Genomic DNA, 26,765 nt, shown 5'->3' with positions numbered 1-26,765 from the left:
AGAGCAAAAAACCAATGGTCTGAGAAATATTTATATGATCAGCAAAGTGTTAGAAGCAGCTACAGGAGCAAAAAAACATTGGTAGTGAAAACAAAAGACAATATCAGTTCCCTTATAGACCACGCAGCTAGGTTTGATTACAAGGATTTCAACAAAAGTCTGTGAAACAGTTCAGAAACTTAACCTATGGTGTTAATTTCAAGTATACTAATTAACACACAATAACTGCATGTAGAATAAAAATGATTTATTATTAATTCAACAGGAATTTGCTTTTTGCTTCCATCTTCATCTCTTTTTCTTTACTCCTTCCTGCTTTCATACTGTATGTATGAACACATTCTTCCACAGACTACAGACAATGTACCTGGTTCCACAGTCAACAGATTTTCTGTACAGGAGGGCCATAAAGTAAGCAAGAAGGTCAGACAGATAAACTTGCTCGCACTAAAACTAAAGGACTAAATTGAACCGTTAAATAGTTGCAGTGTTTTAATACTCTACTACTTCTGCACTACCACACATCCTAGTTCCCTTTCTCTAAATAGTACCCCTAGGCCAAATGCCACCTCTGTTCTACTACTGAACTTTATTTCCCGTTTTAGTCCTGCTGTTGGCAAATGCCTAGTGCAGAAATTGAGATCCTTGCTAATTTTAAGGGGCAGCAAACCACTCAAAAATGAAAGACGAGAATTAAAGTATTTTATTCTTCCATTTTTATCAGCAGCTTGAGAAGACTCTGATGTTATCAACACAGTGCTTCAGCATTCTAAAACACAGGTGGAAAACCTTTGTTTTCTCAGATATATGTCAAAATATCTTCAGCCCTGTATAAAGTACTTTCTGGCTGATAGTACCCATTAACACTAGGGAATACGAAAATATCACACGTGGATAAAGGGTTGGCTCAGATGGCCTAAGAGATATTATCCATCTCTAAGTTTGGTGATAACATGAACCTCTTTTTCACTGGTAGGAGAGTAATATAAATTAATTTTAACATGCACCAGCACTTTGAATGGTAATCAAACATAGGACCAGCATCTCAAAGTATGTAACATTAATATCAAATAGCTTTAAGAAGGAAGGGAGTGCAACACATGCACAAACTGAAACCGTAACTATCATGAGCATGTGAACGTCTTCCTATTCAATTACTAAGTGGACTTTCTGTATGTTCCTGGCAGACCAAGCCACCCCCACAACGACATGACTAGCAACACCAACTTGAATACTCTTCCACATACTCCCTGTTTATCTGTCAATAATAACAATAACACATTGTTACTTCTCTTAGAACATGAGATTCTGAAGTCTCACCACTCACTAACTTAAGGTCTTTTGGAACAAAAAGGGTTTATAAACACTCCCCATAACTCTGCCTTTAACTTTATGATGCCAAAATATTCCACCAAACTACAGCATCTGTAGCCACTTCGATGGTTTTATGGTATTTGGGATTTTTGTGTAACATACACACACACACGACCAGCATTCAGACAGTTCACTGTACTATTTCTGAGCTTGTTACTTTCTCCATTTCACATTTCTCAGGGACACATGACCAACGGTATTGATTTTTACACAGGAGTGATGACAGCTGATATTTGTCTATAAGACTACAATTCCTGCCGTACAACTTAAAATAGTCTGGCAAAAGGGAATTATAGAAACACAGAGGCTGTGTTAAAAACAACAATCTTCTAAGTGCCAGGCAGAAATTATATGGTAGGGAAAAATGAAAGAGTAGCACACTGAAAAGTACACAGGACAGAAACTTGCACTTTTAATAAGATAGGGCACACTATTTGTCACAAACATATTTTCTTGTGGAAACTGATAAGTTTTTTTTCCGGGAGAAAGCATGTGAAAATGTTCAGTACAGCTCCCACACTGGACATCTGCAGATATTTATTCTAGGCAAATTAGGCCTGCTAATGGATATTAATGAGCTGTGTGGAAACTCTGAAACAAAATTATGTTCCATGGTTAACTCACTGGCTTGGAAGGTAGTATGACAGACAGAGCTTTACAGGGATTTCTCCCTTCTGCATTATAATCTGGTTAAGCACCAAATTTATTAGGATCTGCGAAGCACCCATAAAACTAAACTTAATGCATATTGTACTATGTAAATTTGGTTTTTAGCAGTCTGGTTGTGTGGTTTTTTTTGTTTTTTTGTTTTTTTTTTCAGTTAGCATTTTCATATTTAAATAAGTAAGAATTAACCAGGATAGTAAGTTAGGATGAACAAGACTAAGTAGCAAACTTAAAGCAAAATGGCTTAGGATTTTGAAAACCATTATTAAAGTATAACAGAAGAATATGCAACACCAATAGAAAATATAGCATATCAGTAATATATTAAACAGAGACACGTACATAAATTAAGTGCATGTAAAATAGCTACATCTTTCTTCAAAATACTGTGGTTATCATAATTTCTATTCATCCCTCTATGGACCCTTGAGTGTCTCCAAGGCATAGCAGACCACCATTCTGATAGGAAATACCTTATTGCTAGTACAGGATTGACATAATCATTCTGAACAGAAAAGAATTTTTGCCTTATCTCCGGAGTTACATGAAACAACTTTCTTCCAGCTTTTCCAATGCCTTTTTCCTGACTCTTGCTTAAACAACAACCAAAATAAAAAAAAAAAAAAAAAAGAAAGACTGTATGCAGAGCCTTTTGAATCCTAAATCTAACAAAGGAGCAAGAAAACATTAAAATTTAAATGATAAAGCTCAGGAGTTTTATTCTGTGAATCTCAGAATATGATAGGTCTCTAAAAAGAGCCCAAAGTTAATCATTATAATGGGCAACTTCTACTTCTGGTCCTTCTAATTCAAATTTCACAGACAAATGCAACTGGTCCTGTTTCTGGATTGCAGGATCCTCAGGAGCATCACTGTTATGTGCTAATGTTTGTGCAAAGGCTCACACAATAAGACTTCAAAAATGAAAAGAGTCTTCAAGAACAGCAGAATGTTTAGTTTTATACCTTATTGCACTGTGATAAACAATATTCATGGGTTTCAATAGTCAGAATAAATTAGAACTTACAGTCTGGGTGTATTGTTATCTGCTTTTTTTGTTGTTGCTGTGTTTGTTTTCTGTTGCTGTGTCTGTTTTTGCTGTTTATTAACACTGATTTATTAGTATGAGGCCAGCTTCTCATTCATGAGAAGTTGCGTAGTTACACTGAATATAAATGTCTCTTCACGTACTGCTGGGGAACAAAACTTTGAACGGGCTCCTGAAGACACAGCTTGAAAATCTACATGAAACTCATAACAGTCACAATGAGGCATCTGTATTTACACAAGAGAAAACCACCTGAGGAAAATGGCAGCAGGAACTGTTGTTTCATTTGTACAGATTAATGGCCTTTCTTATTTTATTGTGCTTGGAGAATCCCACTGAGGCTGCAGACACACAGAGCTAGGAATGTAACCTTGTATGAAGACAATCTGGTTGAACTGTACTCTCAATAACTGAGTGCTTTTGCCTATGAAAACATATGCTTTCTGGTTTTATGGACTCAGAGTCCATCTAAAAACATGCCAAGTCATGCTTCTCTATTTGTGTTACATTGTGATTTGATTAGCAATTACATTGCAATTTAGGGCACGGCTTTGGATGCAAAGTAAGGGAAAGAAAAATACGCTAAACATTTACTAGCTATTTTTTAAAAGAACAAGGGCCACAAGCCTGCTGTGCCCATAATTTTCCAGTGGACTTGGATATGACAATATCCTCGTGTATTGTTTCAGCAGCAAAAACCGCAAAGAGAATAGCTCACTGGCAGGTGGGCTGCTTATATTATCTGGATGCAATGATGAATGGAAACTATAAAGATGCTGAGCAGAATGGCATGACAATAGCTTTAATGGCTCGTAATATCATTTGTAAGGGTCCAGTCAGGTCAAGTAATTTACAAACCACAGAAACTAGGACAATAAAAATAAACAGCATAAAGTTTAAAACATTTAAATATGAGCCACAGTTCATATTCAAGATGTTTTAATAAACATTTAACCAGGTAACAGTACATCGTTAGTTTTTAGTACGTCATGAAACACTGAAGGTTTAGTTTGAGTTGCAAAACTCGATAGCCAAGGAATCTTACAGACTACAGTCAGCCCAGAAAGACCAAAGAAGCAGTCATTTTGGCTAGAGAAGTCAAACATGCCCGCATATGGTACAATCTACTTAAGTCTTCTGCATGCTGTTGGCCACAAGAGAATAATGTGCCTTGTGCACATAATGCAAATACTGTGCGACACTGAGAGCAAGAAAATTTGACCTTTTTTTTTTTTTTTTTTAAGTGTAGATTTCAGATAGAAAATAGGAAAAGCAAAGACTGTCTTTCTACAGGACACTTTCCATTGTTCAGGAAAGGGAACCCTCACTATACTTGCATTGCTGTCAACAGGGACTCAATGCCTTGCTACATTCCCAGTGACACTACAGCTGGCCTCCATCTATGCACAGCAAGGGCAAGCTAAACCAGAGGTATATTATCTTATCCTGTCTGAGCTAATCTTAAGTAGGAAATATGGTATCTATCAGAGCAAAGAAATCACCATCCTATAAATAAATGGTGAGGCTTGTCACCTGAATGTTAGAAACAACATTTTAAGAGACATGTTGAAAGCTCCAAAACTTAGCTACTCCATCACTACAGCCATACCTGTCTTTTGGTCACAGTGCCATCCACAGGATCTATGTACTCAAAGCTGTCTGTTCTTTCCACACTGTAGATATTGTTGCCCACAGCAAACTGCTGATGGCTGAATGATTTGTCAGTGATCAAAGCTTCGAGGTCTCTCATTATGAAATACGCTGTTCTGGGCTCCAATGCTTCATAATCAAACCTTTCATATATACAAGAAAAGTAGAAGTAAAAAGTAAGTCCTGAACAGCTTAGGAAAAAAAAAAAAAAAAACAAAACCTCGGTATGTGCACAGTTAGCAATTTACTGCTTCAAAAATTAGAGGTGGACCGTTGAAGTACTTCATTGCAAATCAAACTAGCACATGCATGCAGTTCTGTGCAACCTGCCCATGATGTGCGAGTACCACAGTTCTACACTGGCCACTTAACTCTGAGGCAAAAGAAACCATTTAGAAAATGCATGATCTCTAAAGTAACACAGAAAACACAATCAATACACAGACAGCCTTCTGAAATTAAGGACACAATCAGCCCAGTGCTCAAAAGAAACTGAAATAGATGAAATTTTGCTAAAATTTTTGACCAATAGCTGTGGGCAGAAGATGTTACAGATATGTTAACTCCTCTGGATTAACTATATTCTGAAAAAAAAAAAAAAGAGAGAGGCAGAGACTAAGATAAAATACGTATCACATAAACACCAGTTAGAATTCACCTTTCCAAGACCTTAATAAAAATGAGTAAACATCTGGATCTTTGGAAGAGTTCTCCCCTCTTGGACAACAGTCCAAGTTGTCACAAAAACATTTTCATGTGGAAGCACAGACAGAAACAAATACATGAGTAAATTGTGCTGAGATTTTGATATTTTTCAATACCATGTAGCTAACTACTCCCATGGATTCCACATGTAAGTAATTTGAATATTTCAGCATTTGATGTCAGAAAAATCAATTATCCATACACTGTAAGTGACATATACACACTGCTCCTTCAGTAAGTAATTAAGCTCTCCTTTCTCAACAGAAAAAAAACTGCATACAGAACAATGGTAATCTGTGGCAGATTTTCATCGTGCAGACATAGCAAACACCCACCTGCAGTAGTAGTGCCGGCCAAATTTTGCCCAATGATCCCTGACAATCTCCTCGACACTTTGCTTTCGAGCTGCTAGGATTGAAAGCCAGACTAGCACAGCCCATAGTCCATCTTTCTCTCGAAGATGATCAGACCCTAAGGAGAGAGATGTAAAGCACATTATTTGCTATCACTGCCTATCAGAAAACAAGGTAAGGAGGCTGGGCAAATGTCTCATTCAACTTGTATGTCACCTAACAGTAATCTGTAAGGTAGTAATCTCCACAACTATGGGAGCTCCCAGACGGACAAGCAGAACTAATGTTTAAAATGTGATTCATTTACATACGACAAAGTCTGTGCTTCTAAGGTTAAATAAAAAAGATACTCAAGTACTTGGATAAAAGTAGTAGTAGCAGTAAAACATTTTTAATCATTGCTCCCGCTCACAGCCATGCAGGGTATTTTCACACCTCTGGTACCCTTTCCTAGAACTGGGCCAGATATGCAAACTCTTGGCCATGAAGCAGAATGTTCTGAGTTACATGAGTCAAGTTCAACTGCATCTCCTTATTTGCACAGACGTTCATCATCAAGCCATGGAGAAAGAATTTTCCTGTTTCATAAAGAATGAAGATTTCCAGAATGTTCATGACCTCCCACCAGGAAAAAAAAGAAAAAAAAAAGAAAAAAAAAAAAAAAGGATCATGATGAGCATGATAAAATAAGTCTGGGGGAAAAAAAAAAAAAGTAGAAAATAACACTTTTTCCCCTTTCTGCATTTCTCTATACCTCTCAGTGATAAAACTGTTTGAACGCTCAGACCTAACTCCTTTCCTAGCTTTTTATTTATGAAGACAGAAATTGATACAACAGTAGAGACTGAGAACAATTTTGGACTACCCCCAAAGGATTTAGCACATGCTCTGAGATGTAGGAGGCACAAGTTCAAGTCTACTGTCTGAATTCAAACAAGCATGGACTTGAACTTGCACTTCCCATGTCCAAAACCAAAATGCCAACTTGGAATAATGACCTGCTCTGCAATAGATACGTAACATATCTCATACCTTGACTAGAAACATTTCTATGAAGCTAAACTCTACCTGTTAAAACAAGAATGCAAAAGGTTTCAATAATCAGTGCAATAATCAGCGTTTTCTAACAAAGGAGTATTTCATAGGAAAGGTCTTGGCCACTTCAGCTAGTGCCCTCTACTTTTGGAAAATTTAGAGCAAATTTTTGAGGCAATCTGTACCTAAACCAGATTACAAAAATTCATAACAAAGCATGCATTACTAATAATTAATATAAAGTAAGATCTCAGACACCTGATGCTCAGTAGATATGGAAGATGACTACTTAAGCTAATAAACTCAAAAAGCTTGACTAGACAGGTTAAATCTGTGGCCATTACTCTAGCATAATAATGCTAATTTTGGCTGAAGTTTGTTAGCTGTACTGTTATCATTTTTTGTCTAGTCACACAATACAGAAACCCTGGGTACAAAGTAAACACATTAAATCACAAGTTTTGTTTCCTCCATCAATTACTGACAAATCAGTGGCAACCAGTTAGACTATCCGTGTCCCTTGAAATTACTTAGCAAAAATCCTTCACAGAGAAATCTAAACAGATTTAGTTTCAAAACCTGCCGCATGACGTATCCTCCTTCATCAAACACAAAAACCTTGTTGCAAGACTGCTTTTCAGTTTTACTGAATAGCCTGAAAGTTCTGTACACTCATTTGTTAAAATGGCTGTGTTTTCCTACTGGCAGCAAACCTGGATCCCATAATATAAATTGATACACTGAAGCTATTAGTCCTGTGAAAAGTCAAGAGAAAATTAAAGACATATAAGGAAAACAGTAAGACCTGCATGGAGCCACCGTGATTCCTGGGCTTCACTCTTGACATCTATCTTCCAGTCACTGCTGCTGCCTTCAACTTGCAGTCCCTCTTCTTGAGAGACAGCAGCAGTCAGGCTAACAGAGGCTATTCATACGAATTTGCTAAGAGCCCATCATTCTGGGCTTGCCACAGCTCTGCCTGCCACTTAGGCTCACTTGCTTTCATTCACCCCTGGGGTGTAGACCCTCAGCCCCCTGAATCTAACAAAAAAAACAATCAAAAAAAAAAGACCACAAGGTTAACTACGTGTAAATGACTATTTCAGCACAATACTAGAGCTGTATAAAATAATTATTGAAGAGTTTTTAAGGGAAAAAATGTTTCTAGAAAGCACAACAAAAAAGACGTGAAGATTATGCTTGTGTCTGTGAGTTTGGTAACACAGAAAACAGGGACATTGAATAGCACAGATGGATTTAAAAACTGAGACAGACAGTAATGTTCCTTCATGTTTGCAAAGTAGCTGTCACGATACTGAGAATACTTCTTTTCTCCTCTTTTTATCTGCCTTGGTCTGTAGTCTGTGAGCTCTCTGCAACAAGAACAGTCTCCTAATACAATGCCTAGAGCAATCGGCTGGTCCTCTAGCAGCTGCTATAAAAACAGCAAGAGCTTACTGTGTTCCCTGGTTCAGAGCCTCCGGGCGCTATCAAAGCATGGAGTGCCGACTAATCAGAAGAAAAAGGGCAGGGTTATTTATGAGCTCTCAGGGCTTTGCAAATAGCTTCAGATAAAAAAGGAAAACAAATGTCCCTCCACAGGAAGTCAGCCCTTCAGATAATCAGGTCCTCAGCTCTTCTACTCCCTTGTCATGATAACATGCTAGGTCAGCTGAAGGATGCCTTCCACAGAAACACCAACATTAAGACCTACAGATAATAAAGTCATCTTTGCTCATACGCAAAGCAGATGGCATGGTCATGATCAATTTTACTTTAGCTAAGAGTCTGTCCCCGACAATGCTGCCAGTGCAGGTTTCTGCCACTACCACCAAAAGAGAGATCTGGAAGAGAGCTGTCACTTCCCCCCATTGTCTGCATTCCTTGTCATGTCACCAGTTGTCGGGTCACCACAGGGTCTGGGGCTCCATGGGGACCAGAAGCAGCTTGGCAGGGCCCATGTCTGGGCAGGACAGGAGCGTGGGGAGCTGGAGCCCAGCCCTGCTGTGGTGTTGCTGGGGCAGGGGCTGATATGGGGTCCCAGGCCCTGAGCAGGGCCAGGGAGCCCTGAGAGGCTGTGCATAGCCCTGGTAACTGTGAGCATGCCCCACCATGGCTGTTCCTTTCCTTCTTAACCTTCCTTGCTCTTCTTTTAGTCATTCATCCTTAGCACAGGAAAAGTCAATTTTGCCTAAAAAGTCATCTCTATTGCTGATATTACCAGTAACTTAAATTGCTTACGTATCTCCACAGATACTAGCAACAAGTGGAGACATGGTATTGAGCCAAACACCTGGATAATTTGTTCTAATGTAAGCAATCATTTATTCTCCTATTGTATAATGCCCTGCAGACTACAAGCTATCAAATCATGTAGTGAAAAATAGATTATTTAGTCAGCAAAATGATCAATATATCAAGACTTCTGTGCAAAGGTCTGAACTAAACACCAAAGAAGAGATGCATTTTGATTTAACAAACAGTTTGAGCATGTTTCATTGAACCAAAACGGTCCAATGAAACATGGAGTGAAGAATTTTTGGAAAGGTCTCTGTCATGCTCCAAGCCTTGTTCTGGCATGGCTTAAGCTTATAAATCTCTACGAAGAAGGATGAGTGTACACATGTATCATCCTTCTGATCCATTTAGCAGCTTTGGCATGTACTGTGTCCTTGTGTGTCCTTCAGGACAACAGACAGACTGATGTTTCTCTGGAAAGAGAAAGCATTGAACAAAAGCAATCCAGAGGCAAAAGTCTCGATGGAGAAACCTGGAAACCACACAACAGTTCCAGAATTAAAAATCACTGATTAAAAATGCTAGCCTAATGTGGATATAGCAACAATAATCCTGTGTGCCCGAGAAATGTCTCAGTTCATTATTCTTACTAGAAGGAAAATTGGCAACTGGGATTTCTCAGAACTTTTTTATTCCACCTCTTTTATTGTAACAGTATATCCATCAGTTGAGTTACTATTTGCACCTATGTGTGAATGTATTGCCTTTATTTCTTTTAGCAGATTAAAATTCACTACCACAACTCAGACAACTCTGGTTTTCACCTGCTGCACCTTCGTTTGCAGATGTCTTTGCTTTTCTCCCTCTTTTATTCCTACCTCTCAACTTACATGTTAGAAAGATTAGGGAGGAAGCTAGTTCTGCCTCAGCTCAGATAACAGTATTTCGTTTATATACCCAGTATCTCTTGTGGATTTGCAGAGGCAGAGCTGGTCTGAACAAAGTGATCAAGATGCCTCACAACTATGTATTCCTGAAATTACAATACTAACAGTTGTCCTGTCTTGCTGAGGGAATTTATCAATCTCAGGATAATCCTGAGCTATACGTTTTATTGAAAAACCAACACATTAATGAATTCCAGGCCCTGTAAGGAGCTGAAGCAGAAAGAACAGTGGAGTCAACAAGTATTTTTCCAATTATCCCATTATATTTATTTTGACATTGGTAAGGAAAATTATAAGAACAAGTACTTTCACAGCTTATTTTTGAGTTAATGTGTCACGTATTTCTCCATATAATAGTAGCAAAAGGTTTTTTTTTACTACTGTAACAGTCAATTGCTAAGGCCAGACTCAGAGTAAACAATCTGGGAAAAACTGTCAGAGCATGTTCCCATTCAGAAATAAGTACTCAGCTTAGACAGGCTTAAACTGAAGTAAAGACTTGAGAGTCAGTAGCCTGAGAAACAAAGTAAGATCATACAAAATATGTTCATATTATGATTTTTCTGATGCTGTAAAGCTGTTGGGCATGCAAGATTTTATATGCCTCATTTGTTCTTTATCTGAAATGACTTGCAATTTTGATTGAGAGAGTGAGCCCTGAGGGTCATATGCATGAAAACAACATATTTGCTTTTCCCTAAACTAGCTAACTCTGTCTAGTGTATTGCATTCTGTAAATACAATTTTAAAGCAAAAATGAGATTGAAGCAAGTACACAAACTCACAGTACAACATTTTTGTTTGCACGCAGTTCTTACAAATTTAGTCTTACAAATTTATCATCCAGGAATCTGAATCCTGGTGATATTTTAGGCAAATGGAGATTTAGGGACATTCTGATCTGTTCTTTGACTCAAGTTAACAGGATTATTTCAGATTTGTGTTACTGTAATAGATACCACCATACGGGTTTTTAAAGGCTTTCATTATTTTCAGCACCAGACCACCTTTATATTCTCCACTAGCTGTTCTTCCACATAATCTTGCAGGAGAAGACAGCTGGTGTTAATGGCATCTGGAAATTTGGAGATGAAACATGCAAGGTTATGAAAGATGCAGAAATTACTGAAGGGGCTTAAATTGCAGAAAGATAAATCAACCACACAGCTCTCCTAATCCTGATTAATAGTTTGCTGATGAAATTTAGAAACTAATTGCTGCTGCTGACGCCCTTCTCTGAACTGTGTCCTGGGCATTAGTCACAGAACCAGAAAGCTACTAACCTCATCTGACAAGCTCCCCACACTGCTACAAAAATGGAAGAAGTTTTTAAAGCATTGGTTGAGCTCCAAGATCAGCTGCCAAAAAACAAGTCTGGGAAACACAGCCATATGGGATGTTTTCAGAATCTTTTTTCCTTTTATAGCAGAAATTTTGCTTTTATTTACTTGCCAGTGCAAAATCCCTTATATTATAAAACTAGGGCTCTGTATTGTTTGGAAATTCCAGCTGGGCTGGATTACCTGGGTACACAACCAATCAGTCTCCAATGCTGTTCAGTTAGTTTGACAAGAGAACATGGATCTATAAAACTACATTCTGTTGCACAGAACAACAATTATATCACTCTGTGGTGTAATGTGCTGTATGGCACATTTCTTGAAAAATCCCACACTGAAGCTAAAAAAGTACTAAATTTCAGTTCCCTAAATAGCTACGATGGAGGGGAAAGATGTAAAATTGATTCAAATGCCCAATAGTGGCAGAAACTTGTGAAGGTCATGCAGCTTAGGACATTACCAAAAGGTTCGCAATAAGGTAAATATTTATTGCTAAAAACAGCTCACATCGCTAATGTGTTGGTCATCTACAGACCAGCCTGTGTTTTACAAATAAACCTCCTGGCATATGAGATATTTTGAGACAGCTGCACTGAACTGAAAGATGATAAGAAAACTGAGGCAGGGAGAAAAACAAACTTTAGACATCACTGTAATTGCCCTGCAGGCACTGTCACAATCCATTTACACAGCAACTACCTACACGCTGATCCAGTGCTCCAAGTTGTCTGAATGCCCATGGGCTTCAATCTTGATAGTTTATACCAGCATTTAGATGGAATTGTCAAAAATGGAAGGCCTTCCAACACTTCCAATGAAGTGCTGCAGGTACCAGGAAGCCCATCTGAGCAGAATGGACTGAGATGCACAGGTTAAGTGCTGCTGTAGAGCAGCTCTCCATGCTGGCCAGCAATGTTTTGGTCAAGGAATCTTAAAACTCACAAGAGACAGAATTTACTAGAAATGTGAAGAATTAATGACAGGATAGGAGAAAACAGATTCAGACAGGAACACAGACAGTGCTAGGAATGCAGAGACTGGTGTGAGGTCAAGAGATGCAAGCTTCAAAATTAGAAGACAGGCTATTGTACAAAATACAATTGTTTTAGTGTCCTACAGCAAGATCCTAGTGAAGGAAAAAAAGTCAAGGGCAGGGAGAGAGAGGAATTGTAATTATGTTGCCCACCTTGAAGAACAGGCAAAACTCAAAGGCCCTTTACCTCTGTTAGACACCTGCCCCTGTTTCCCAACCCCAATAAGCAACTGCTACTCTGGGTAATAAAGAAGTTAGGCCAACACAAAGCATAATGCCCTTAGTGTTTCAGTAGATCAAGCCCTGAAACCACTTCTTTTGATTTCTATAAAAGTGATCTGCAGGCTTGAAGTCCACCAACGCTTGGGAGAACCTACTTAGGAAGACCTGAACATGGATATAGGTCATACCTTTTCAAGGTGCCAGGGAAATTTGGTGTTTGGTCTTTTTCATAACTGTATGTAGTGGGTTTACATGGCAAGGTTTTGGTAGCGGGGGGCCACAGAGGTGGCTTCTGAGAGAAGAATCAAGAAGCTGCCCCATGTTAAGATAAGGGCCCCACCACTGGCAAGAGCGAGGCCAATAAGCGATGTTGTTTGCACCTCTGTGAGAGCATATTTAAGAAAGGAAGAAAAAACTTCTGGGGAACAGCAGCTGGGAGTGTGGAGTGAGAACCAGGCCAGCAGACACCAAGGTCACTGCAGAAGGAAGGCAGGAGGTGCTCCAGCCATGGAGCAGCAGTTCCCTTGCAGCCTGTGGAGAGGCAGAGCAGGCTGTCCCCCTGCAGCCCATGGGTCCCACACGGAGCAGATCTCCACGCTGCAGCCCGTGGAGGAGCCCCCGGTGGAGCAGGTGGATGTGGCCTGGAGGAGGCTGCGGCCCATGGAGAGCCCCCGCAGGAGCAGGCCCCGGGCCGGAGCTGCAGCCCGTGGACAGGAGCCTCCACAGGAGCAGGGGTCTGGGGGGAGCTGCTGCCCGTGGAGGACCCGTGCTGGAGCAGTTTGCTCCTGGGGGATGGACCCCGTGGTACGGAGCCATGTGGGAGCAGTTCTTGGAGAGCTGCTGCCTGTGGGCAGCCCCCGCAGGCTCAGTTCGGGAAGGACGGCATCCCGTGGGAGGGACCCGGCGTGGAGCAGGGGCAGAGAGGGACCGTGAGGGAGTGGCAGGGAAAAAACATTAGGGACTGACCGCAGCCCCCATTCCTCATCCCCCTGCTCCAGTCTGGGGGAGGAGGTAGAAGAGGGTGGATGGGGGGAAGGTGTTTTTGGTTTCTTTCCTTTGTTTCCCACTTCTCTAGATTATTAATAATAGGCAATAAATTTCTCTAATCTCCCCATGCTGAGACTGTTTTGCCCATCATGATAATTGTTGAGTGATCTCCCCATCCTTATCTCAGCCCCTGTGCCCTTTGCATTGTATTTTCTTCCCCTTTCCTTTTGAGGAGGGGCAGTGAGAGAGAGCATGTGGTGGAGCTCAGCTGCCCACCTGAGTAAAACCACCACACTGAACTATAAATTTTTCCTGACAATTGTCCTTTGAAGCCAGTCACTATTAAGCAAGCAAAGATGCCTCTCTTCTCCCTGAGAAAGGAAACATCTACAAGAATCATAATCAACACCACCAGATGAAGCTGGTCTAGGTGCCTTACTTCCCAACCAGAAACAGGCCTGAAGTAGTGGTTTGTCACGGCATACGGCCCGTACAGGCTACTACTGCTTGCTTTGCATTACCTCTGCAGACAAAACTGCATGCAGTAAGACATGATACACTTAGCAGGCTAGGGTGTGCAGACATACTTCAGTACCTGTATAGGAGCTCACCACCAAACTCCTACAGGTCTCAATTCCTAGTCCTTCCAGTCACAATCCACATTTCTCTTCCTTCAGCATGACAATGAAAGTAGGTTGGTTTTGTTTTTGTTTTTTCCCAAAATAATTTGGGTGCTACTGAGGTCCTGTTGATGTCTCAAGAGGCACCCAACTTTCATGATAATATCTGTCGTCAGATATGCAAGAGGAACTTTAATATTTAGAGAGAAGGGGTACAGAACTGGCCTGGTGAAAAAGCATCAAAACACAGTAAAAGTTGAAAGCTGCCCAGTAAAGACCTCTCATGGGCAAATGGAGATGTGGTCTAAAAGCATATGGCAGCAAAAGACAGTATGTTCTGAAAAGAACAAGACCTTCCTACTTCTAGAAACACCCTTCTCTCCAAACTAGAACTGTCACTCAATGACCCTGCAAAAGACCATTAAAAATATCCATTCAAAAGATACACCCAAGGCAATACAAATCTCTGCTCCTCACAGCAGTTAAGGCAAGGCAACTAGGTTTCCTATCTTGGGACAGTCATTCACATTCAGAACAGAAAGCAAAATACACATTCATCATTCATTTAATTTCTTTTACTTCCTACAGACAGGCACCCAAAGAAATCTAACATATTTTTGTTTTTTCCATCATAATCCAGATACTTACAGGAAAGTTAATGAGAGGCTACTGTATAAAGTGGCATGTGTATGCCTTAAAGAAGTCTTCATTTTTAAAAAAGCAGCATTCTGCTCTAATCTCAACTAATACTAAATACTAAAGAAAGCAACAAGAAATTTGTAAACCAAACTTCACTGCATGATAAATAACTTTCTGTGAAAAGCTGTAGGCAATGAATTACACACCAAAAAATCAAACTCCATGGAACTCACATCAAAATACAGAATAAATTAGCCAGGAAATAGGTCAAGTAATTCTGATATGTGATTATTCAAAAACATTTATAACGTAACTGTCCTGGTTCCAGTTACTACTACCACTACTAAAAAAAAAAAAAAGTAGAAATAATTTATGTGGCAAAATCTGGAAAAGGAAAACCAAACACTGTAAAATGTATTTGGTTTCTCTCATAATCCAAAACTATGTTTGTGTAGATTTACAGAGTAAAGACTCTTCTGGTTTGCTCTGACTGAATACCATCAATACTGAATTCTTGAGGACTGCTCAGATTTGTCTTTAGTTCTGCACTCTGTTGTTGACTGGTCTTGGGACAGATGAGGGACAAATACTTAGAGAAAATAAGTGCTGACATGCAGCTGAATTTATTCTAGTGATGATTTTATCTTTATCTGACTGTCCAGTAATTGTGATGTTCTAAACATGGGATGTTTGGAACAGGTTTGACTAGATATGCCATTAGACATACCAGTCTTCATGCTTTGTAGACTCATCCACAAGTCCACAAGAACCATGTGTATGCAGGCAACATTCCTCAAAAGGCTGTTGCAGTCTGTGAAAAATACTATTATAGTGTGACCAGTGAGATCCTTCTGCATAATGTCCAAGTCAGAAGAGAGTGGCAGACATCTCTGAAAGCTGTCTGGGCAGTGATAGGATTGCCTATGGTTTCACAATGTCCATCTTTCACATTTTTCTTACTCCAAAAGTATATGAACAACAGAGATTGCAAGAAGATGTTCAAGATACAACCAACTGACAGTCCTCTGTTCAAGCACAAGATCGAGTTAATTTGATGGTTTTTTTGGCTTTGACTTGTTTAACTTTGAAAAAATATTGTCATTAAAAGTCTGTGGAAATCTTTGATTATGTATTACTTACCAGTGCCAAAGCTTTCCTCCCCACAGAGTGAACAACGTCCAGAATCCATGAGATTGGAAAAATATCTCCATCCTGTTGGTGTTTCATACACAGGAACCTTCATTACTTTTGCCACTCTATAGAAGACAGAATAAAACACCAACAATTAAGACTGTGGTTTTTTATATATATGGCTTGAGATCACAGTATCACAGAATGGTTTAGGTTGGAAGGGACCTCTGAAGACAATCTGGTCCAACCCCACTGCCAAGCAGGATCACCTAGAGCACACTGCGCAGGATAGCATCAAGGCAGGTTTTGAATATCTCCAGAGAAGAGACTCTAGAACCTATCTGGGCAGCCTGTCCCAGTGCTCTGTCACCCTCACAGTAAAGAAGTGCCCTCTCATATTCAGCCGGAACCTCCTGTGCTTCAGTCTGTGCCCACTGCCTCTCGTCCTGTTGCTGGGCACAACTGAAAACAAACTGGCTCCATCCTCTTGGCACCCTCCCCTCAGATATTTATACACATTGATGAGGTCTCCCCTTGTTCTTCTCTTTTCCAGGCTAAACAGGCCCAGCTCTCTCAGCCTGTCCTCATATGACCGGTGCTCCAGTTCCCTAATCATCTTCGTAGCCCTCCTCTGAACTCACTCCAGTAGCTCCATGTCCCTCTTTTACAGGGGAGCCCAGAACTGGACACAATATTCCAGGTGTGGCCTCACGAGGGCAGAGCAGAGGGGGGGATCACCTCCTTGACCTGCTGGCAACTTCTTCAGTTGAGGAATATTGTAGGTTTCGCTCTGTCTCCTGACAGCTAGACTATGAAGTAAAACACAACATGGCAGACCAACAGCACCATTCAAAACTGATCCTTGTCTCAGAAACCAACATCAGTCAGAACCCAGGTATGTTTACACACTGTAGTATTTTCATATATTCTAGGAATAGGTGTTCATTTTTGTATCTATGTGTTACACCTTAAAAACGGTGTTTATAAATGAGATCAAGTAAGAGTTGCTAATACCTATTTGAAAAGAGCTAGAGAGGTACTTGGAGTAAAAAGAATTATCAGAATGTTTAATCTTAAACTCAGCTTTCATGTCTGTGTAGAGTTAGAGGCAAGTGTACCTCTTGTGTTTATACAGCACTAGCTGTATTACTGACCCTTAGATATATTACTGCATAATAGATGTTATACAGTGCAGAGCTGAAAAGGGCTCTAGCTGGCTCTGCAGAAAATAAAAAACATAAAAGGATTTAATCTCTGTGTGACAATAATTGCAGGCTGGGAACGGGACAATCCTGCCAAAATGTAGAAAACAATCAAACAGAAAACAGTGACTAACATGCTTGAAGAGCAAAACTAATTCTCTTGAGGTAGCCTAATAATATACCAGGAATATCTCTGTTTGCAGAAATGTTCCAATATCCTGGTACTGTTAACAGAGAAGGAAATCTCTTCCCTTTCACTTTTCTGTATTCCTCTAATATGTGGACAAACAGCCTCAGATGGACCTATCTTGATGATTCACAGATTCACAGATTCACAGATTCACAGATTCACAGATTTCTCTAGGTTGGAAGAGACCTCAAGATCATCGAGTCCAACCTCCGACCTAACACTAAGTACTCCACTAAACCATATCCCTAAGCTCTACATCTAAACGTCTTTTAAAGACCTCCAGGGATGGTGACTCCACCACCTCCCTGGGCAGCCCGTTCCAATGCTTAATAACCCTTTCGGTAAAGAAGTACTTCCTAACATCCAACCTAAAACTCCCCTGTCGCAACTTTAGCCCATTCCCCCTCGTCCTGTCACTAGGCACGTGGGAGAATAGACCAACCCCCACCTCTCTACAGCCTCCTTTCAGGTAACTGTAGAGAGCGATGAGGTCGCCCCTGAGCCTCCTCTTCTCCAGGCTGAACAAGCCCAGCTCCCTCAGCCGCTCCTCGTAAGACTTGTTCTCCAGACCCCTCACAAGCTTGGTCGCCCTTCTCTGGACTCGCTCGAGCACGTCCATGTCCTTCCTGTAGCGAGGGGCCCAAAACTGAACACAGTACTCGAGGTGCGGCCTCACCAGAGCCGAGTACAGGGGCACAATCACTTCCCTCGACCTGCTGGCCACACTGCTTCTTATACAGGCCAGGATGCCGTTGGCCTTCTTGGCCACCTGGGCACACTGCTGGCTCATATTCAGCCGACTATCCACCAATACTCCCAGGTCCTTCTCGGCCAGGCAGCTTTCCAGCCACTCATCTCCCAGCCTGTAGCTCTGCTTGGGGTTGTTGCAGCCCAGGTGCAGGACCCGGCACTTGGCCTTGTTGAACTTCATGCAGTTGACCTCAGCCCATCGCTCCAGCCTATCCAGATCCTCCTGCAGAGCCTTCCTGCCCTCGAGCAGATCGACACACGCACTTAGCTTGGTGTCGTCTGCAAACTTACTGAGGGTGCACTGGATGCCCTCATCCAGATCATCAATAAAGATATTAAAGAGGACCGGCCGCAGTACCGAGCCCTGGGGGACTCCACTAGTGACCGGCCTCCAACCAGATTTGACTCCATTCACCACAACTCTCTGGGCCCGGCCATCCAGCCAGTTTCTAACCCAGCGAAGCGTACGCCAGTCCAAGCCCCGAGCAGCCAGTTTCTCGAGGAGAATGTTGTGGGGAACGGTGTCAAAAGCCTTACTGAGGTCAAGGTAGACCACGTCCACAGCCTTTCCCTCATCCACCAAGCGCGTCACTTGGTCATAGAAGGAGATCAGGTTCGTCAAGCAGGACCTGCCTCTCATAAACCCATGCTGACTGGGCCTGATCGCCTGCTTGCCCTGCAAGTGCCGCGTGATGACCCTCAAGATAATCTGCTCCATGAGCTTCCCCGGCACTGAGGTCAAACTGACAGGCCTATAGTTCCCCGGGTCTGCCCTCCGGCCCTTCTTATAGATGGGCGTCACATTGGCTAGCCGCCAGTCAACCGGGACCTCCCCCGATAGCCAGGACTGCCGATAAATGATGGAAAGCGGCTCGGCCAGCTCCTCCGCCAGTTCTCTCAGTACCCTTGGGTGGATCCCATCCGGCCCCATCGACTTGCGCACATCCAAGCTCCGTAGCAGGTCGCCAACCATTTCCTCATGGATAGCGAAGGCTATCATGCTATGAGCATGAGAGTCTCCCAGAGACTGTTATGCTTGTTGAAAGTTTTCTGTTTACTAGGCCAGCTCTGAAAATACAGATAATGATTTGTTGGTATTGGGTTTAACTTAGACTATGTCTTTCAAACAAACAAACGTAATATAAATATAAATACATATGTATAAAGTTTATAGTGAAATACAAGACTGTTTCTAGCAATTATTTTTTGTTTGTTCTTGATTCTCACAGACTTCAACAGAGTAAATAGACTTTAACAGAGTAAATAGTTAGAAGCAGCAAATTCAGGCCAACTTTAGCTACTACTGTTCAGCAGTGCTGGAGGGAAGATAGTTACATTATATTACGCAACAAGCAAAAGATCTAGTAAATAAGGTACTCAACAATACACCATATTCTAAACCAGAATGATTTCTGCTATAATTTGTGTCCAGAGGAGATTCACTTTCCTCTCTCTGCCTGTTTTCCCCATTTAGACTGTCACTTTTTGAGCAAGGACTAGTACTGTTTTCAAAGCACTGTAAAAATAAAAGGCTTCAGTCCCAGCTGAGTAACACAAACCACAATAACCTTCATAATAATCTTTCTTTGCCTCAAAGCTACAGAAAAGCAATAGTATTAATAAACCAACAGTCTGTCTGAATTAACATGCAATTATTATAATATCTGACAAGACTGGCATCTCATCAAAGCAGCACTGCAAAGAGCCCCATCCTCAGTGTAGGGGTGTTACAATGACTAGAGGGTGCAAATTGGAAAAATATAAGGCTACTCTTACTGTCCCCAGCCCAAGATTATCCCTGCCTTGCCCATAAATCTATGCCTATGGTCAGTAATCTGAGGAGAATGTACACTTTAAATATGACAACTTTAAAGAATCAGTATCTACCAGTCACAATTATTGGCAGCAGAGCATAAATATCGGTGAGCAAAGGATGGACAGATCAATTCAATAAAGTCTTCTGCATTTATAAATTCTACACAAAATGCTTAAATTTCCCATACTAAATTTGTGACATCACTAAACACTGAAGATGAGAGCTATTAAAAGCACACTAAAAAATAAGCACCATCTTTTTTATTGTCATTTTGCTGAAATAAAGTGGAAGTCCCAATAAATACAGCATGTGCCTTTGTGCAACTTGGAGACATTTACAGCCGATGACCACCCTGGAAAATATGGATTCCCACAGGAAGATGAACAAAATACTCAAAACTGCAGATTAAGAGCAATAATGTGTTGTGTCAGATCAAACAAATAATAACACAAGCTACAGGACAATAACTCTCAGAAGATGGAAACAAATATTTTGTAACTGGGAAATTACTAAATCTTCAAAGCCATGGAAAATAGAGATTGAGCGGTGGTGGAGGAAGGGGGATTTTCAGTACATCTGCATCTTTTGAAACAAGAAGCAAGACAGGCATAACACCAGTGTCAAAAAAAAAAAGTATCTTCAGTTACTCAAACATTTTTTTTCAGCCAAACTGCTTTCTTGTAGACATGACAAAATCAGAGCTTTCAGTCACTGCAAAGGCAGATACATAAAAAGAAGTGCCATCTGAAACATAAGCATTGCATTTCTCGTGGTCCAAAATTTGGTAGTTAGTTTCTATGTACTAATGAAGATTCCAGCACTCTCTCACGCAGCATAAGACTTCATGAAAAGTTTAAAAAACACTAAGAAGACATTTATTCCACTAGGCAAAGAAAAGCTTATGATGAGGATTCCTGGAACATGTAATTCTGCACGAACAATTGGTCATGGTAATTGTACTCGATCACAGATCCAAAACAACAATCAATCTATGATGTTTTTAGCAATGTACTTTTACAGGATAGTTCAAACAAGTCTATGTGTATGCAGCTTTTAAAGTTTTTCTTCTTCTTTCTGCATGTTTAAACTGGAGTCTGAGTTCTTGAATCCCTAAATTTTGGGGAGTTAGACAGGTGGTTACCATAAAGTTTTTGCTGTCTACATAAGATCTCATGGTCAGACAGGATACTCTTTCTCTCAGAAAATGAGTTTTGGAACTGCTGTTGCAAAGAGATTATAACTTGTAGAAGTCACGAACACACTGTCCCACTCTTCTGAGGAAATTTTGTATGTTATTATATACATTTGAATGATGAATCATCACCGAGATACTGATGCAGCAGTGCTTCTGTAAGGACAGTACCTAACCCTCTGAGTTCTCTGTGTGTAAGTGTCAACTGTCAAGAGTTCTGACTCAATGGTTGGAAAGTACCTCCAGAGCAATTCAAAAGAAAAACTGGAAGAAAACATGCCATATGAATAGGTTTCTTTTCCTAGTCTGTTTGAAGCAAAGGCATTCTATTTATGTCTAACCACACAGTTGATATACCTGTGTTTATATGTTCTGTGAGTATGAACTATGTGGAAGGAATACAGAAAACCCCGGGCATTCTGGTTCTTCTCACCTCAGACATTTAATGGGACTGACTTCAAACAGTATTCTTTCTTGCTTTCTCTCAGCGTAAGTGCTCACTACATCAATGAGATTACACAGTAAAGTTTCTTGTGTCTGTGTGTAGCACTAAGAAGCTCTTGCTAGACTGGGACACAGGGCATTTACACTTCCACCTGAACTGTAGGGCAGCCACTTCAGTTATTCTGCCCATATCAGAGCTAAAAGTACTTAGGTTCCCAGTATGCTGAAGTACAAAGAAAAAAAAATCAAGAAATAGTAGACTGTACTTTTTACAGTTACACATATTATTTAAAACTATGTATGCTTTGTGAATTAAAAAAAAAAAAAGCACATGTTTTTACAAGGGGAGATAATAAAGTGAGTAAAAATAAGAACATAATTACTGTAAGGATATGTAGTAACATTTACCCTTCTACTGCACAACTCAATTCTCATTTTTATTTTCAGGATCTATTCTCACACTACCTATACTTGCTGTCCGTTTTTTATTAAAACATAAAAACACACACAATGCAACTATGAGAAGTAGCTTGAGTTATTTCACCACTGAAAAGCAGAATTGCTGGGGAGTTTAGTTCCAACCAAGAACTGTTAAGCCAATTCTTGAGCTCTACAGTACAGCTCACCAAAGAATGAGCTGGCTAATTCATAAAGAAGGTAATAATGAACATAGGAAGTAATAATGAACATAGCTTCATAAGGAAGACCAGGACTTTTGAAAATTTCCTGTCAGGAAAAAAGAATTAATAGCTAATTCTGAAATTGCTTCTGAAAGCCTTGAGAAACAAATGTGGAAAATTTACCTGTTCTGCACCAGGCAAGTGGATAAATTATCTTACAGTTGAACATCTGAATATCCCAGATCTTCCTTGTACTTCATTAACCATATGCAGATCATCTAACTATGAAAACAGAGGATACAGGACTCTCCATGGTCCAAATCATTTTCCTTGGCACAGCAGTAACAATGTTATCCTGCTTAAACTGTGTAAAAAGGTAACTCTCCATTGTGAAGAAAAAAGAAAAAAAAAAAGAAAAAAAAAACACATTCTTTTATTTCAAAGAGTTAAAGGAATAACCTTGCGAGACTGTTCTTTCAGTTTTCCATCCAGTGAAAACAACGAACTACTTTTCACAAATGGCCAAACAAGGCAAAGTGATCCTTGAGGGTATCTCTCAGTCACTGTGGTTCTGCACTAACTAAACACCACTGGTTTAAGCAGAATTATCCATACATTCACAAAAGTTAGAGGAGGGTTTACTCCAACCTATTCTCTACAATGCCACAGAAAGACCTGATGAATACACATCATTCAGATACAACAAATGGCCTGGGGCAAGCTGACTTTCTTGTGCGCAGTGAAACTTTTATAACTTCTGAGAATAGATCAGTAAATCAAACAAAATTATCCTGCCAGAGTCATAATGCCTGTTCACTGCAAAGATAAAGGTCACAACACTGAGGGAAGGGCTTTCTTTGACAGGCCTCATGAACTGGTCTAAATAACTGGCTAGAGTTTTGCATTGTAGATTTAATGCTGGCTAGGGTAAACTGCGGTGTTGCATTCATTCTGTAGTCTTAACCTGGAGGAAAAAAAAAAAGAAGATTTCAATAAGATAATTAATAAAGAAGTAACTATTACATGTCTTCCTCTCATCTTCCACCACCTACAGGTGTCAGCTGCACATCTGAAGCATGCTCACAGACACTTGGGTGAGCAGACGTGAAAATACAGACTTGCATTTCATGGACATATTTTCTTCAAGCCTATTCCACTCTGTGGAGCCAGTGCTGAGGTAGACAAGGTGCTGTAACTTGGGCAGCAAAGAGCCCCATTCTGCAGGAGGGTAAGCACCCTCAAAGCCCAAACAAAGTCAATAGGAATTGAAAGAATTTGAGAGGCAGACATATGGGTCGTTGCAGGAAAGCATGTGGTAGTGGCATTTCTCAAAAGATACCTGTAAGATCTTCTTTCAGAGTTAATGGCTAAAAAAGAAAAAGGGTTCACACTGGGTCTTCTAAACCTCTACTTTAGCCACTGAAATATACTCTGTGTTACCTGATCTCCAGCTGATTAAAAACCTCATTTTTTTAAGGCCTAAAGCGTATTTTATTTTAACGTAAAGACTATGGTTTAACTGAAGCTGAGAAAGCCAGTTTTTCTTCCCACTTCCGTAGTCTTTCTTCACACAAAGGACAGAAAATATCTCAAGTAAGAATCTGCATATGATTTATCAAGAAAATCATCTCTCTAGCTGCAATATAGTCTTCTGGCACAGTCAAACCTTGCTGCACAAATGCTGCGTTTTATTTGATATTTTATTTACTCAGATGCTTCAAAATGTTTGTAACTCCCTGGACACTTCTGAGATCATAATAACTGACTTATGTTTGCCTACATCAATTTTTCTGATCCTTTATTAGAGATCCTGCTTTTACTGTTCTCTAGCCACATCGTACAGCTTTTGTCTTCACAGGCTTACTTAAGTTTCCTTCAACCAGACCTAAAATTTCATTCTTTTGGAGTACTGAGATAACATCCAGGATTGAACTCCTAACATGCTGCCACACTTTCTTCTCCATCCAGTGTTTGCATTAGTTAGCTCACTCCCTCTCCAACTTTCTAAATCCCTTTGTTAAGGAATTTTTTTTAAACTTCCTTGAAAATATTCATTGTCTTTTCAGCCACAGAGTCCCTCTCCCATTCTCACTGCATGATGTTTCCACTCCGGTGTTCTCTTCTCATTGATGCTGCAGAACTCCTTGCTACTTTGTTTCTCAACTCTGGAAGTCTAATTCTGCTCACCTCTGGTCAGTTTCCTCTTCATTATTATTTCTCAAGGTGCAGGAGCCATGAACTAAACAGTTTTAACTTTCTTCTGTGATATCTTCTGCAACTTCCCCCTTTTTCTTTTCAGCTCTGAAACTCTTAACAGCCTGTGAGAAATTCACAGCAGTAGCAATGACAGCACTAGCACTGGCACCAAGTATAATGTGAAATAGATGTTCTGCTTCTGGATGTTTTCACTCTGTCTGCACCGCCTTCCCTTAAAAGGCTTCGACTGCATATTGTGCAAGGAGCAGAACTAAAACAAGTCACCTCCCTTATACGGTCAAGTATTACAGTGTTACTCCCTCCCAGTCTCTAATTTATTAAGCAAAAAGCAGTGGAATGCTAAGTGCTCGCACACAACTCAGATAACCAGGACATGTCACTAAGATAAGACGTAAACCGCTATGGTTGGCAGAGAGGCTGTCAGGACCACAAGGCAGGGAAAAAAAAAAAAAGAAAGAAAGAAAGAAAGAAAGAAAGAAAAAAAAAAGTACTTACAAGACAGCAAGTTAATTTTCTTTCTGCTTTTAAGTATGCTGCATCTCACAAAGAAAGATTACAGTAACAGAAACTGATAAACAAAAAGCACCCGAAGACACTTTAGCTACGAAGGATCTAAAACTGTTTGGCTTTTTTTTTGTTTTGCCACCTCCCCACCCCCTTCAAAGTTTTAACTCTAAGATACTTCTGTGGGTAGACTGAAAGTGCACTAAATCAGTATCTGGTGTTCAAGGTAGTTTCTGTCTTGAAAATTGGTAACTTCAGGTGAATTTTTTCACCTGGCTACAGTTCTGGGTATGGTTACAAATTGCTAATAAATGCAGAAATCCTATTACTGCTAAATTATATTCAAGACAGTTTGAATTCCCTTTCCATCAATGGAACCTCTTGGCACTCATGCAGCATTAAGCGTGGTGCCAACTCACTGTTCCAATAATCTCTTCTGCTTCTTAGACTCACATTGGCCTTTCCCTGTGTCTAAATGCTTTCAACAACACAAACTAAAGATTATCCCAGCAGAAACGGAAAGTCATATAAACACTACCTACCTTTCATAGAATCATCGTATCATAGAATCATTAAGGTTGGAAGAGACCTACAAGATCATCTGGTCCAACCATCATCCTACCACCAATGTCACCCACTAAACCATGTCCCTAAGCACCACGTCCAACCTTTCCTTAAGCACCCCCAGGGATGGTGATGCCATCACCTCCCTGGGCAACCTGCTTCAATGCCTGACTACTTTTTCAGAGGGAAATGTCTCCTAATTTTTAAACCTAAACCTCCCCTGGCACAACTTGAAGCCATTCTCTCTAGTCCTATCACTAGTTACCTGTGAGAAGAGGCCAACCCCCAGCTCCCCACACCTTCCTTTCAGGTAGCTGTAGAGAACAATAAGGTCTCCCCTGAGCCTCCTCTTCTCCAGACTAAACAACCCCAGTGCCCTCAGACGCTCCCCATAGGACTTGTGTTCCAGGCCCTTCACCAGCTTCGTAGCCCTTCTCTGGACATGCTCCAGGGCCTCGATGTCCTTCTTGTAGTGAGGGGCCCAAAGCTGAACACAGCACTCGAGGTGTGGCTTCACCAGAGCTGAGTACAGGGGGACAATCACCTCCCTGGTCCTGCTGGTTACACTATTCCTGATACAAGCCAGGATGCTGCTGGCCTTCTTGGCCACCTGGGCACACTGCCGGCTCATGTTCAGGCGAGCATCAATCAGCACCCCCAGATCCTTTTCCTCTGCACAGTTTTCCAGCCACTCTGTCCCAAGCCTGTAGCATTGCATGGGGTTGTTCTGACCAAAGTGCAGAAGCCAGCACTTAGCCATGTTGAACCTCATCCCCTTGGCCTCTGCCTATTGACCCATCCTGTCCAAGTCCCTCTGCAGGGCCTTCCTATCCTCTGGCAGATCGACACTTCCCCCCAACTTGGTGTCGTCTGCAAACTTACTGGAGGTGCACTCAATTCCCTCATCCAAGTCATCAATAAAGATATTAAACAGGATGGGCCCCAGCATCGGCCCCTGGGGAAGATCACTGGTGACCGGTCGCCAGCTGGATTTAACTACATTCATCACCATGCTCTGGGCCTGGCCATCCAGCCAGTGTTTAACCCAGGAAAGAGTGTACCTGTGAAAGCCATGGGCTGCTAGCTTCTCCAGGAGAATACTGTGGGAGACATGCCTTGTAACACACAGCAACCATACATACCAGAAACTTATTTGAGCTACACGGAACACTTTCATTTTCAGCACAATCACCACTATATCGCATGGACATGAAGTATTGTGTGGACGATAAGCACTAAATTCCTAAAACAAATGAATTAAAAATTTAGTATCTCCCT

At 40.8% G+C, this 26,765-nt stretch overlaps 1 protein-coding gene across 1 annotated transcript in view; it reads right to left on the bottom strand.

The window, feature by feature from the left end:
- PGM5 (phosphoglucomutase 5) overlaps nucleotides 1–26,765 on the bottom strand; it is an 87,020-nt gene that overhangs the window by 18,178 nt on the left and 42,077 nt on the right. Inside the window, exons 7-9 of the mRNA XM_083816017.1 lie at nucleotides 15,998–16,113; nucleotides 5,779–5,914; nucleotides 4,698–4,881 (exon numbers count right to left, since the gene is read on the bottom strand). Of these exons, the coding sequence (XP_083672143.1) occupies nucleotides 4,698–4,881; nucleotides 5,779–5,914; nucleotides 15,998–16,113 (436 nt within the window). The remainder of the gene's footprint in view (nucleotides 1–4,697; nucleotides 4,882–5,778; nucleotides 5,915–15,997; nucleotides 16,114–26,765) is intronic.

Source organism: Anser anser (genome assembly GCF_964211835.1).
Source record: "Anser anser genome assembly, chromosome: Z".
NCBI classification, from domain to species: domain Eukaryota; kingdom Metazoa; phylum Chordata; class Aves; order Anseriformes; family Anatidae; genus Anser; species Anser anser.
Note: the sequence above shows the minus strand (reverse complement) of the source record. Positions and strands in the feature narration are given on the sequence as shown.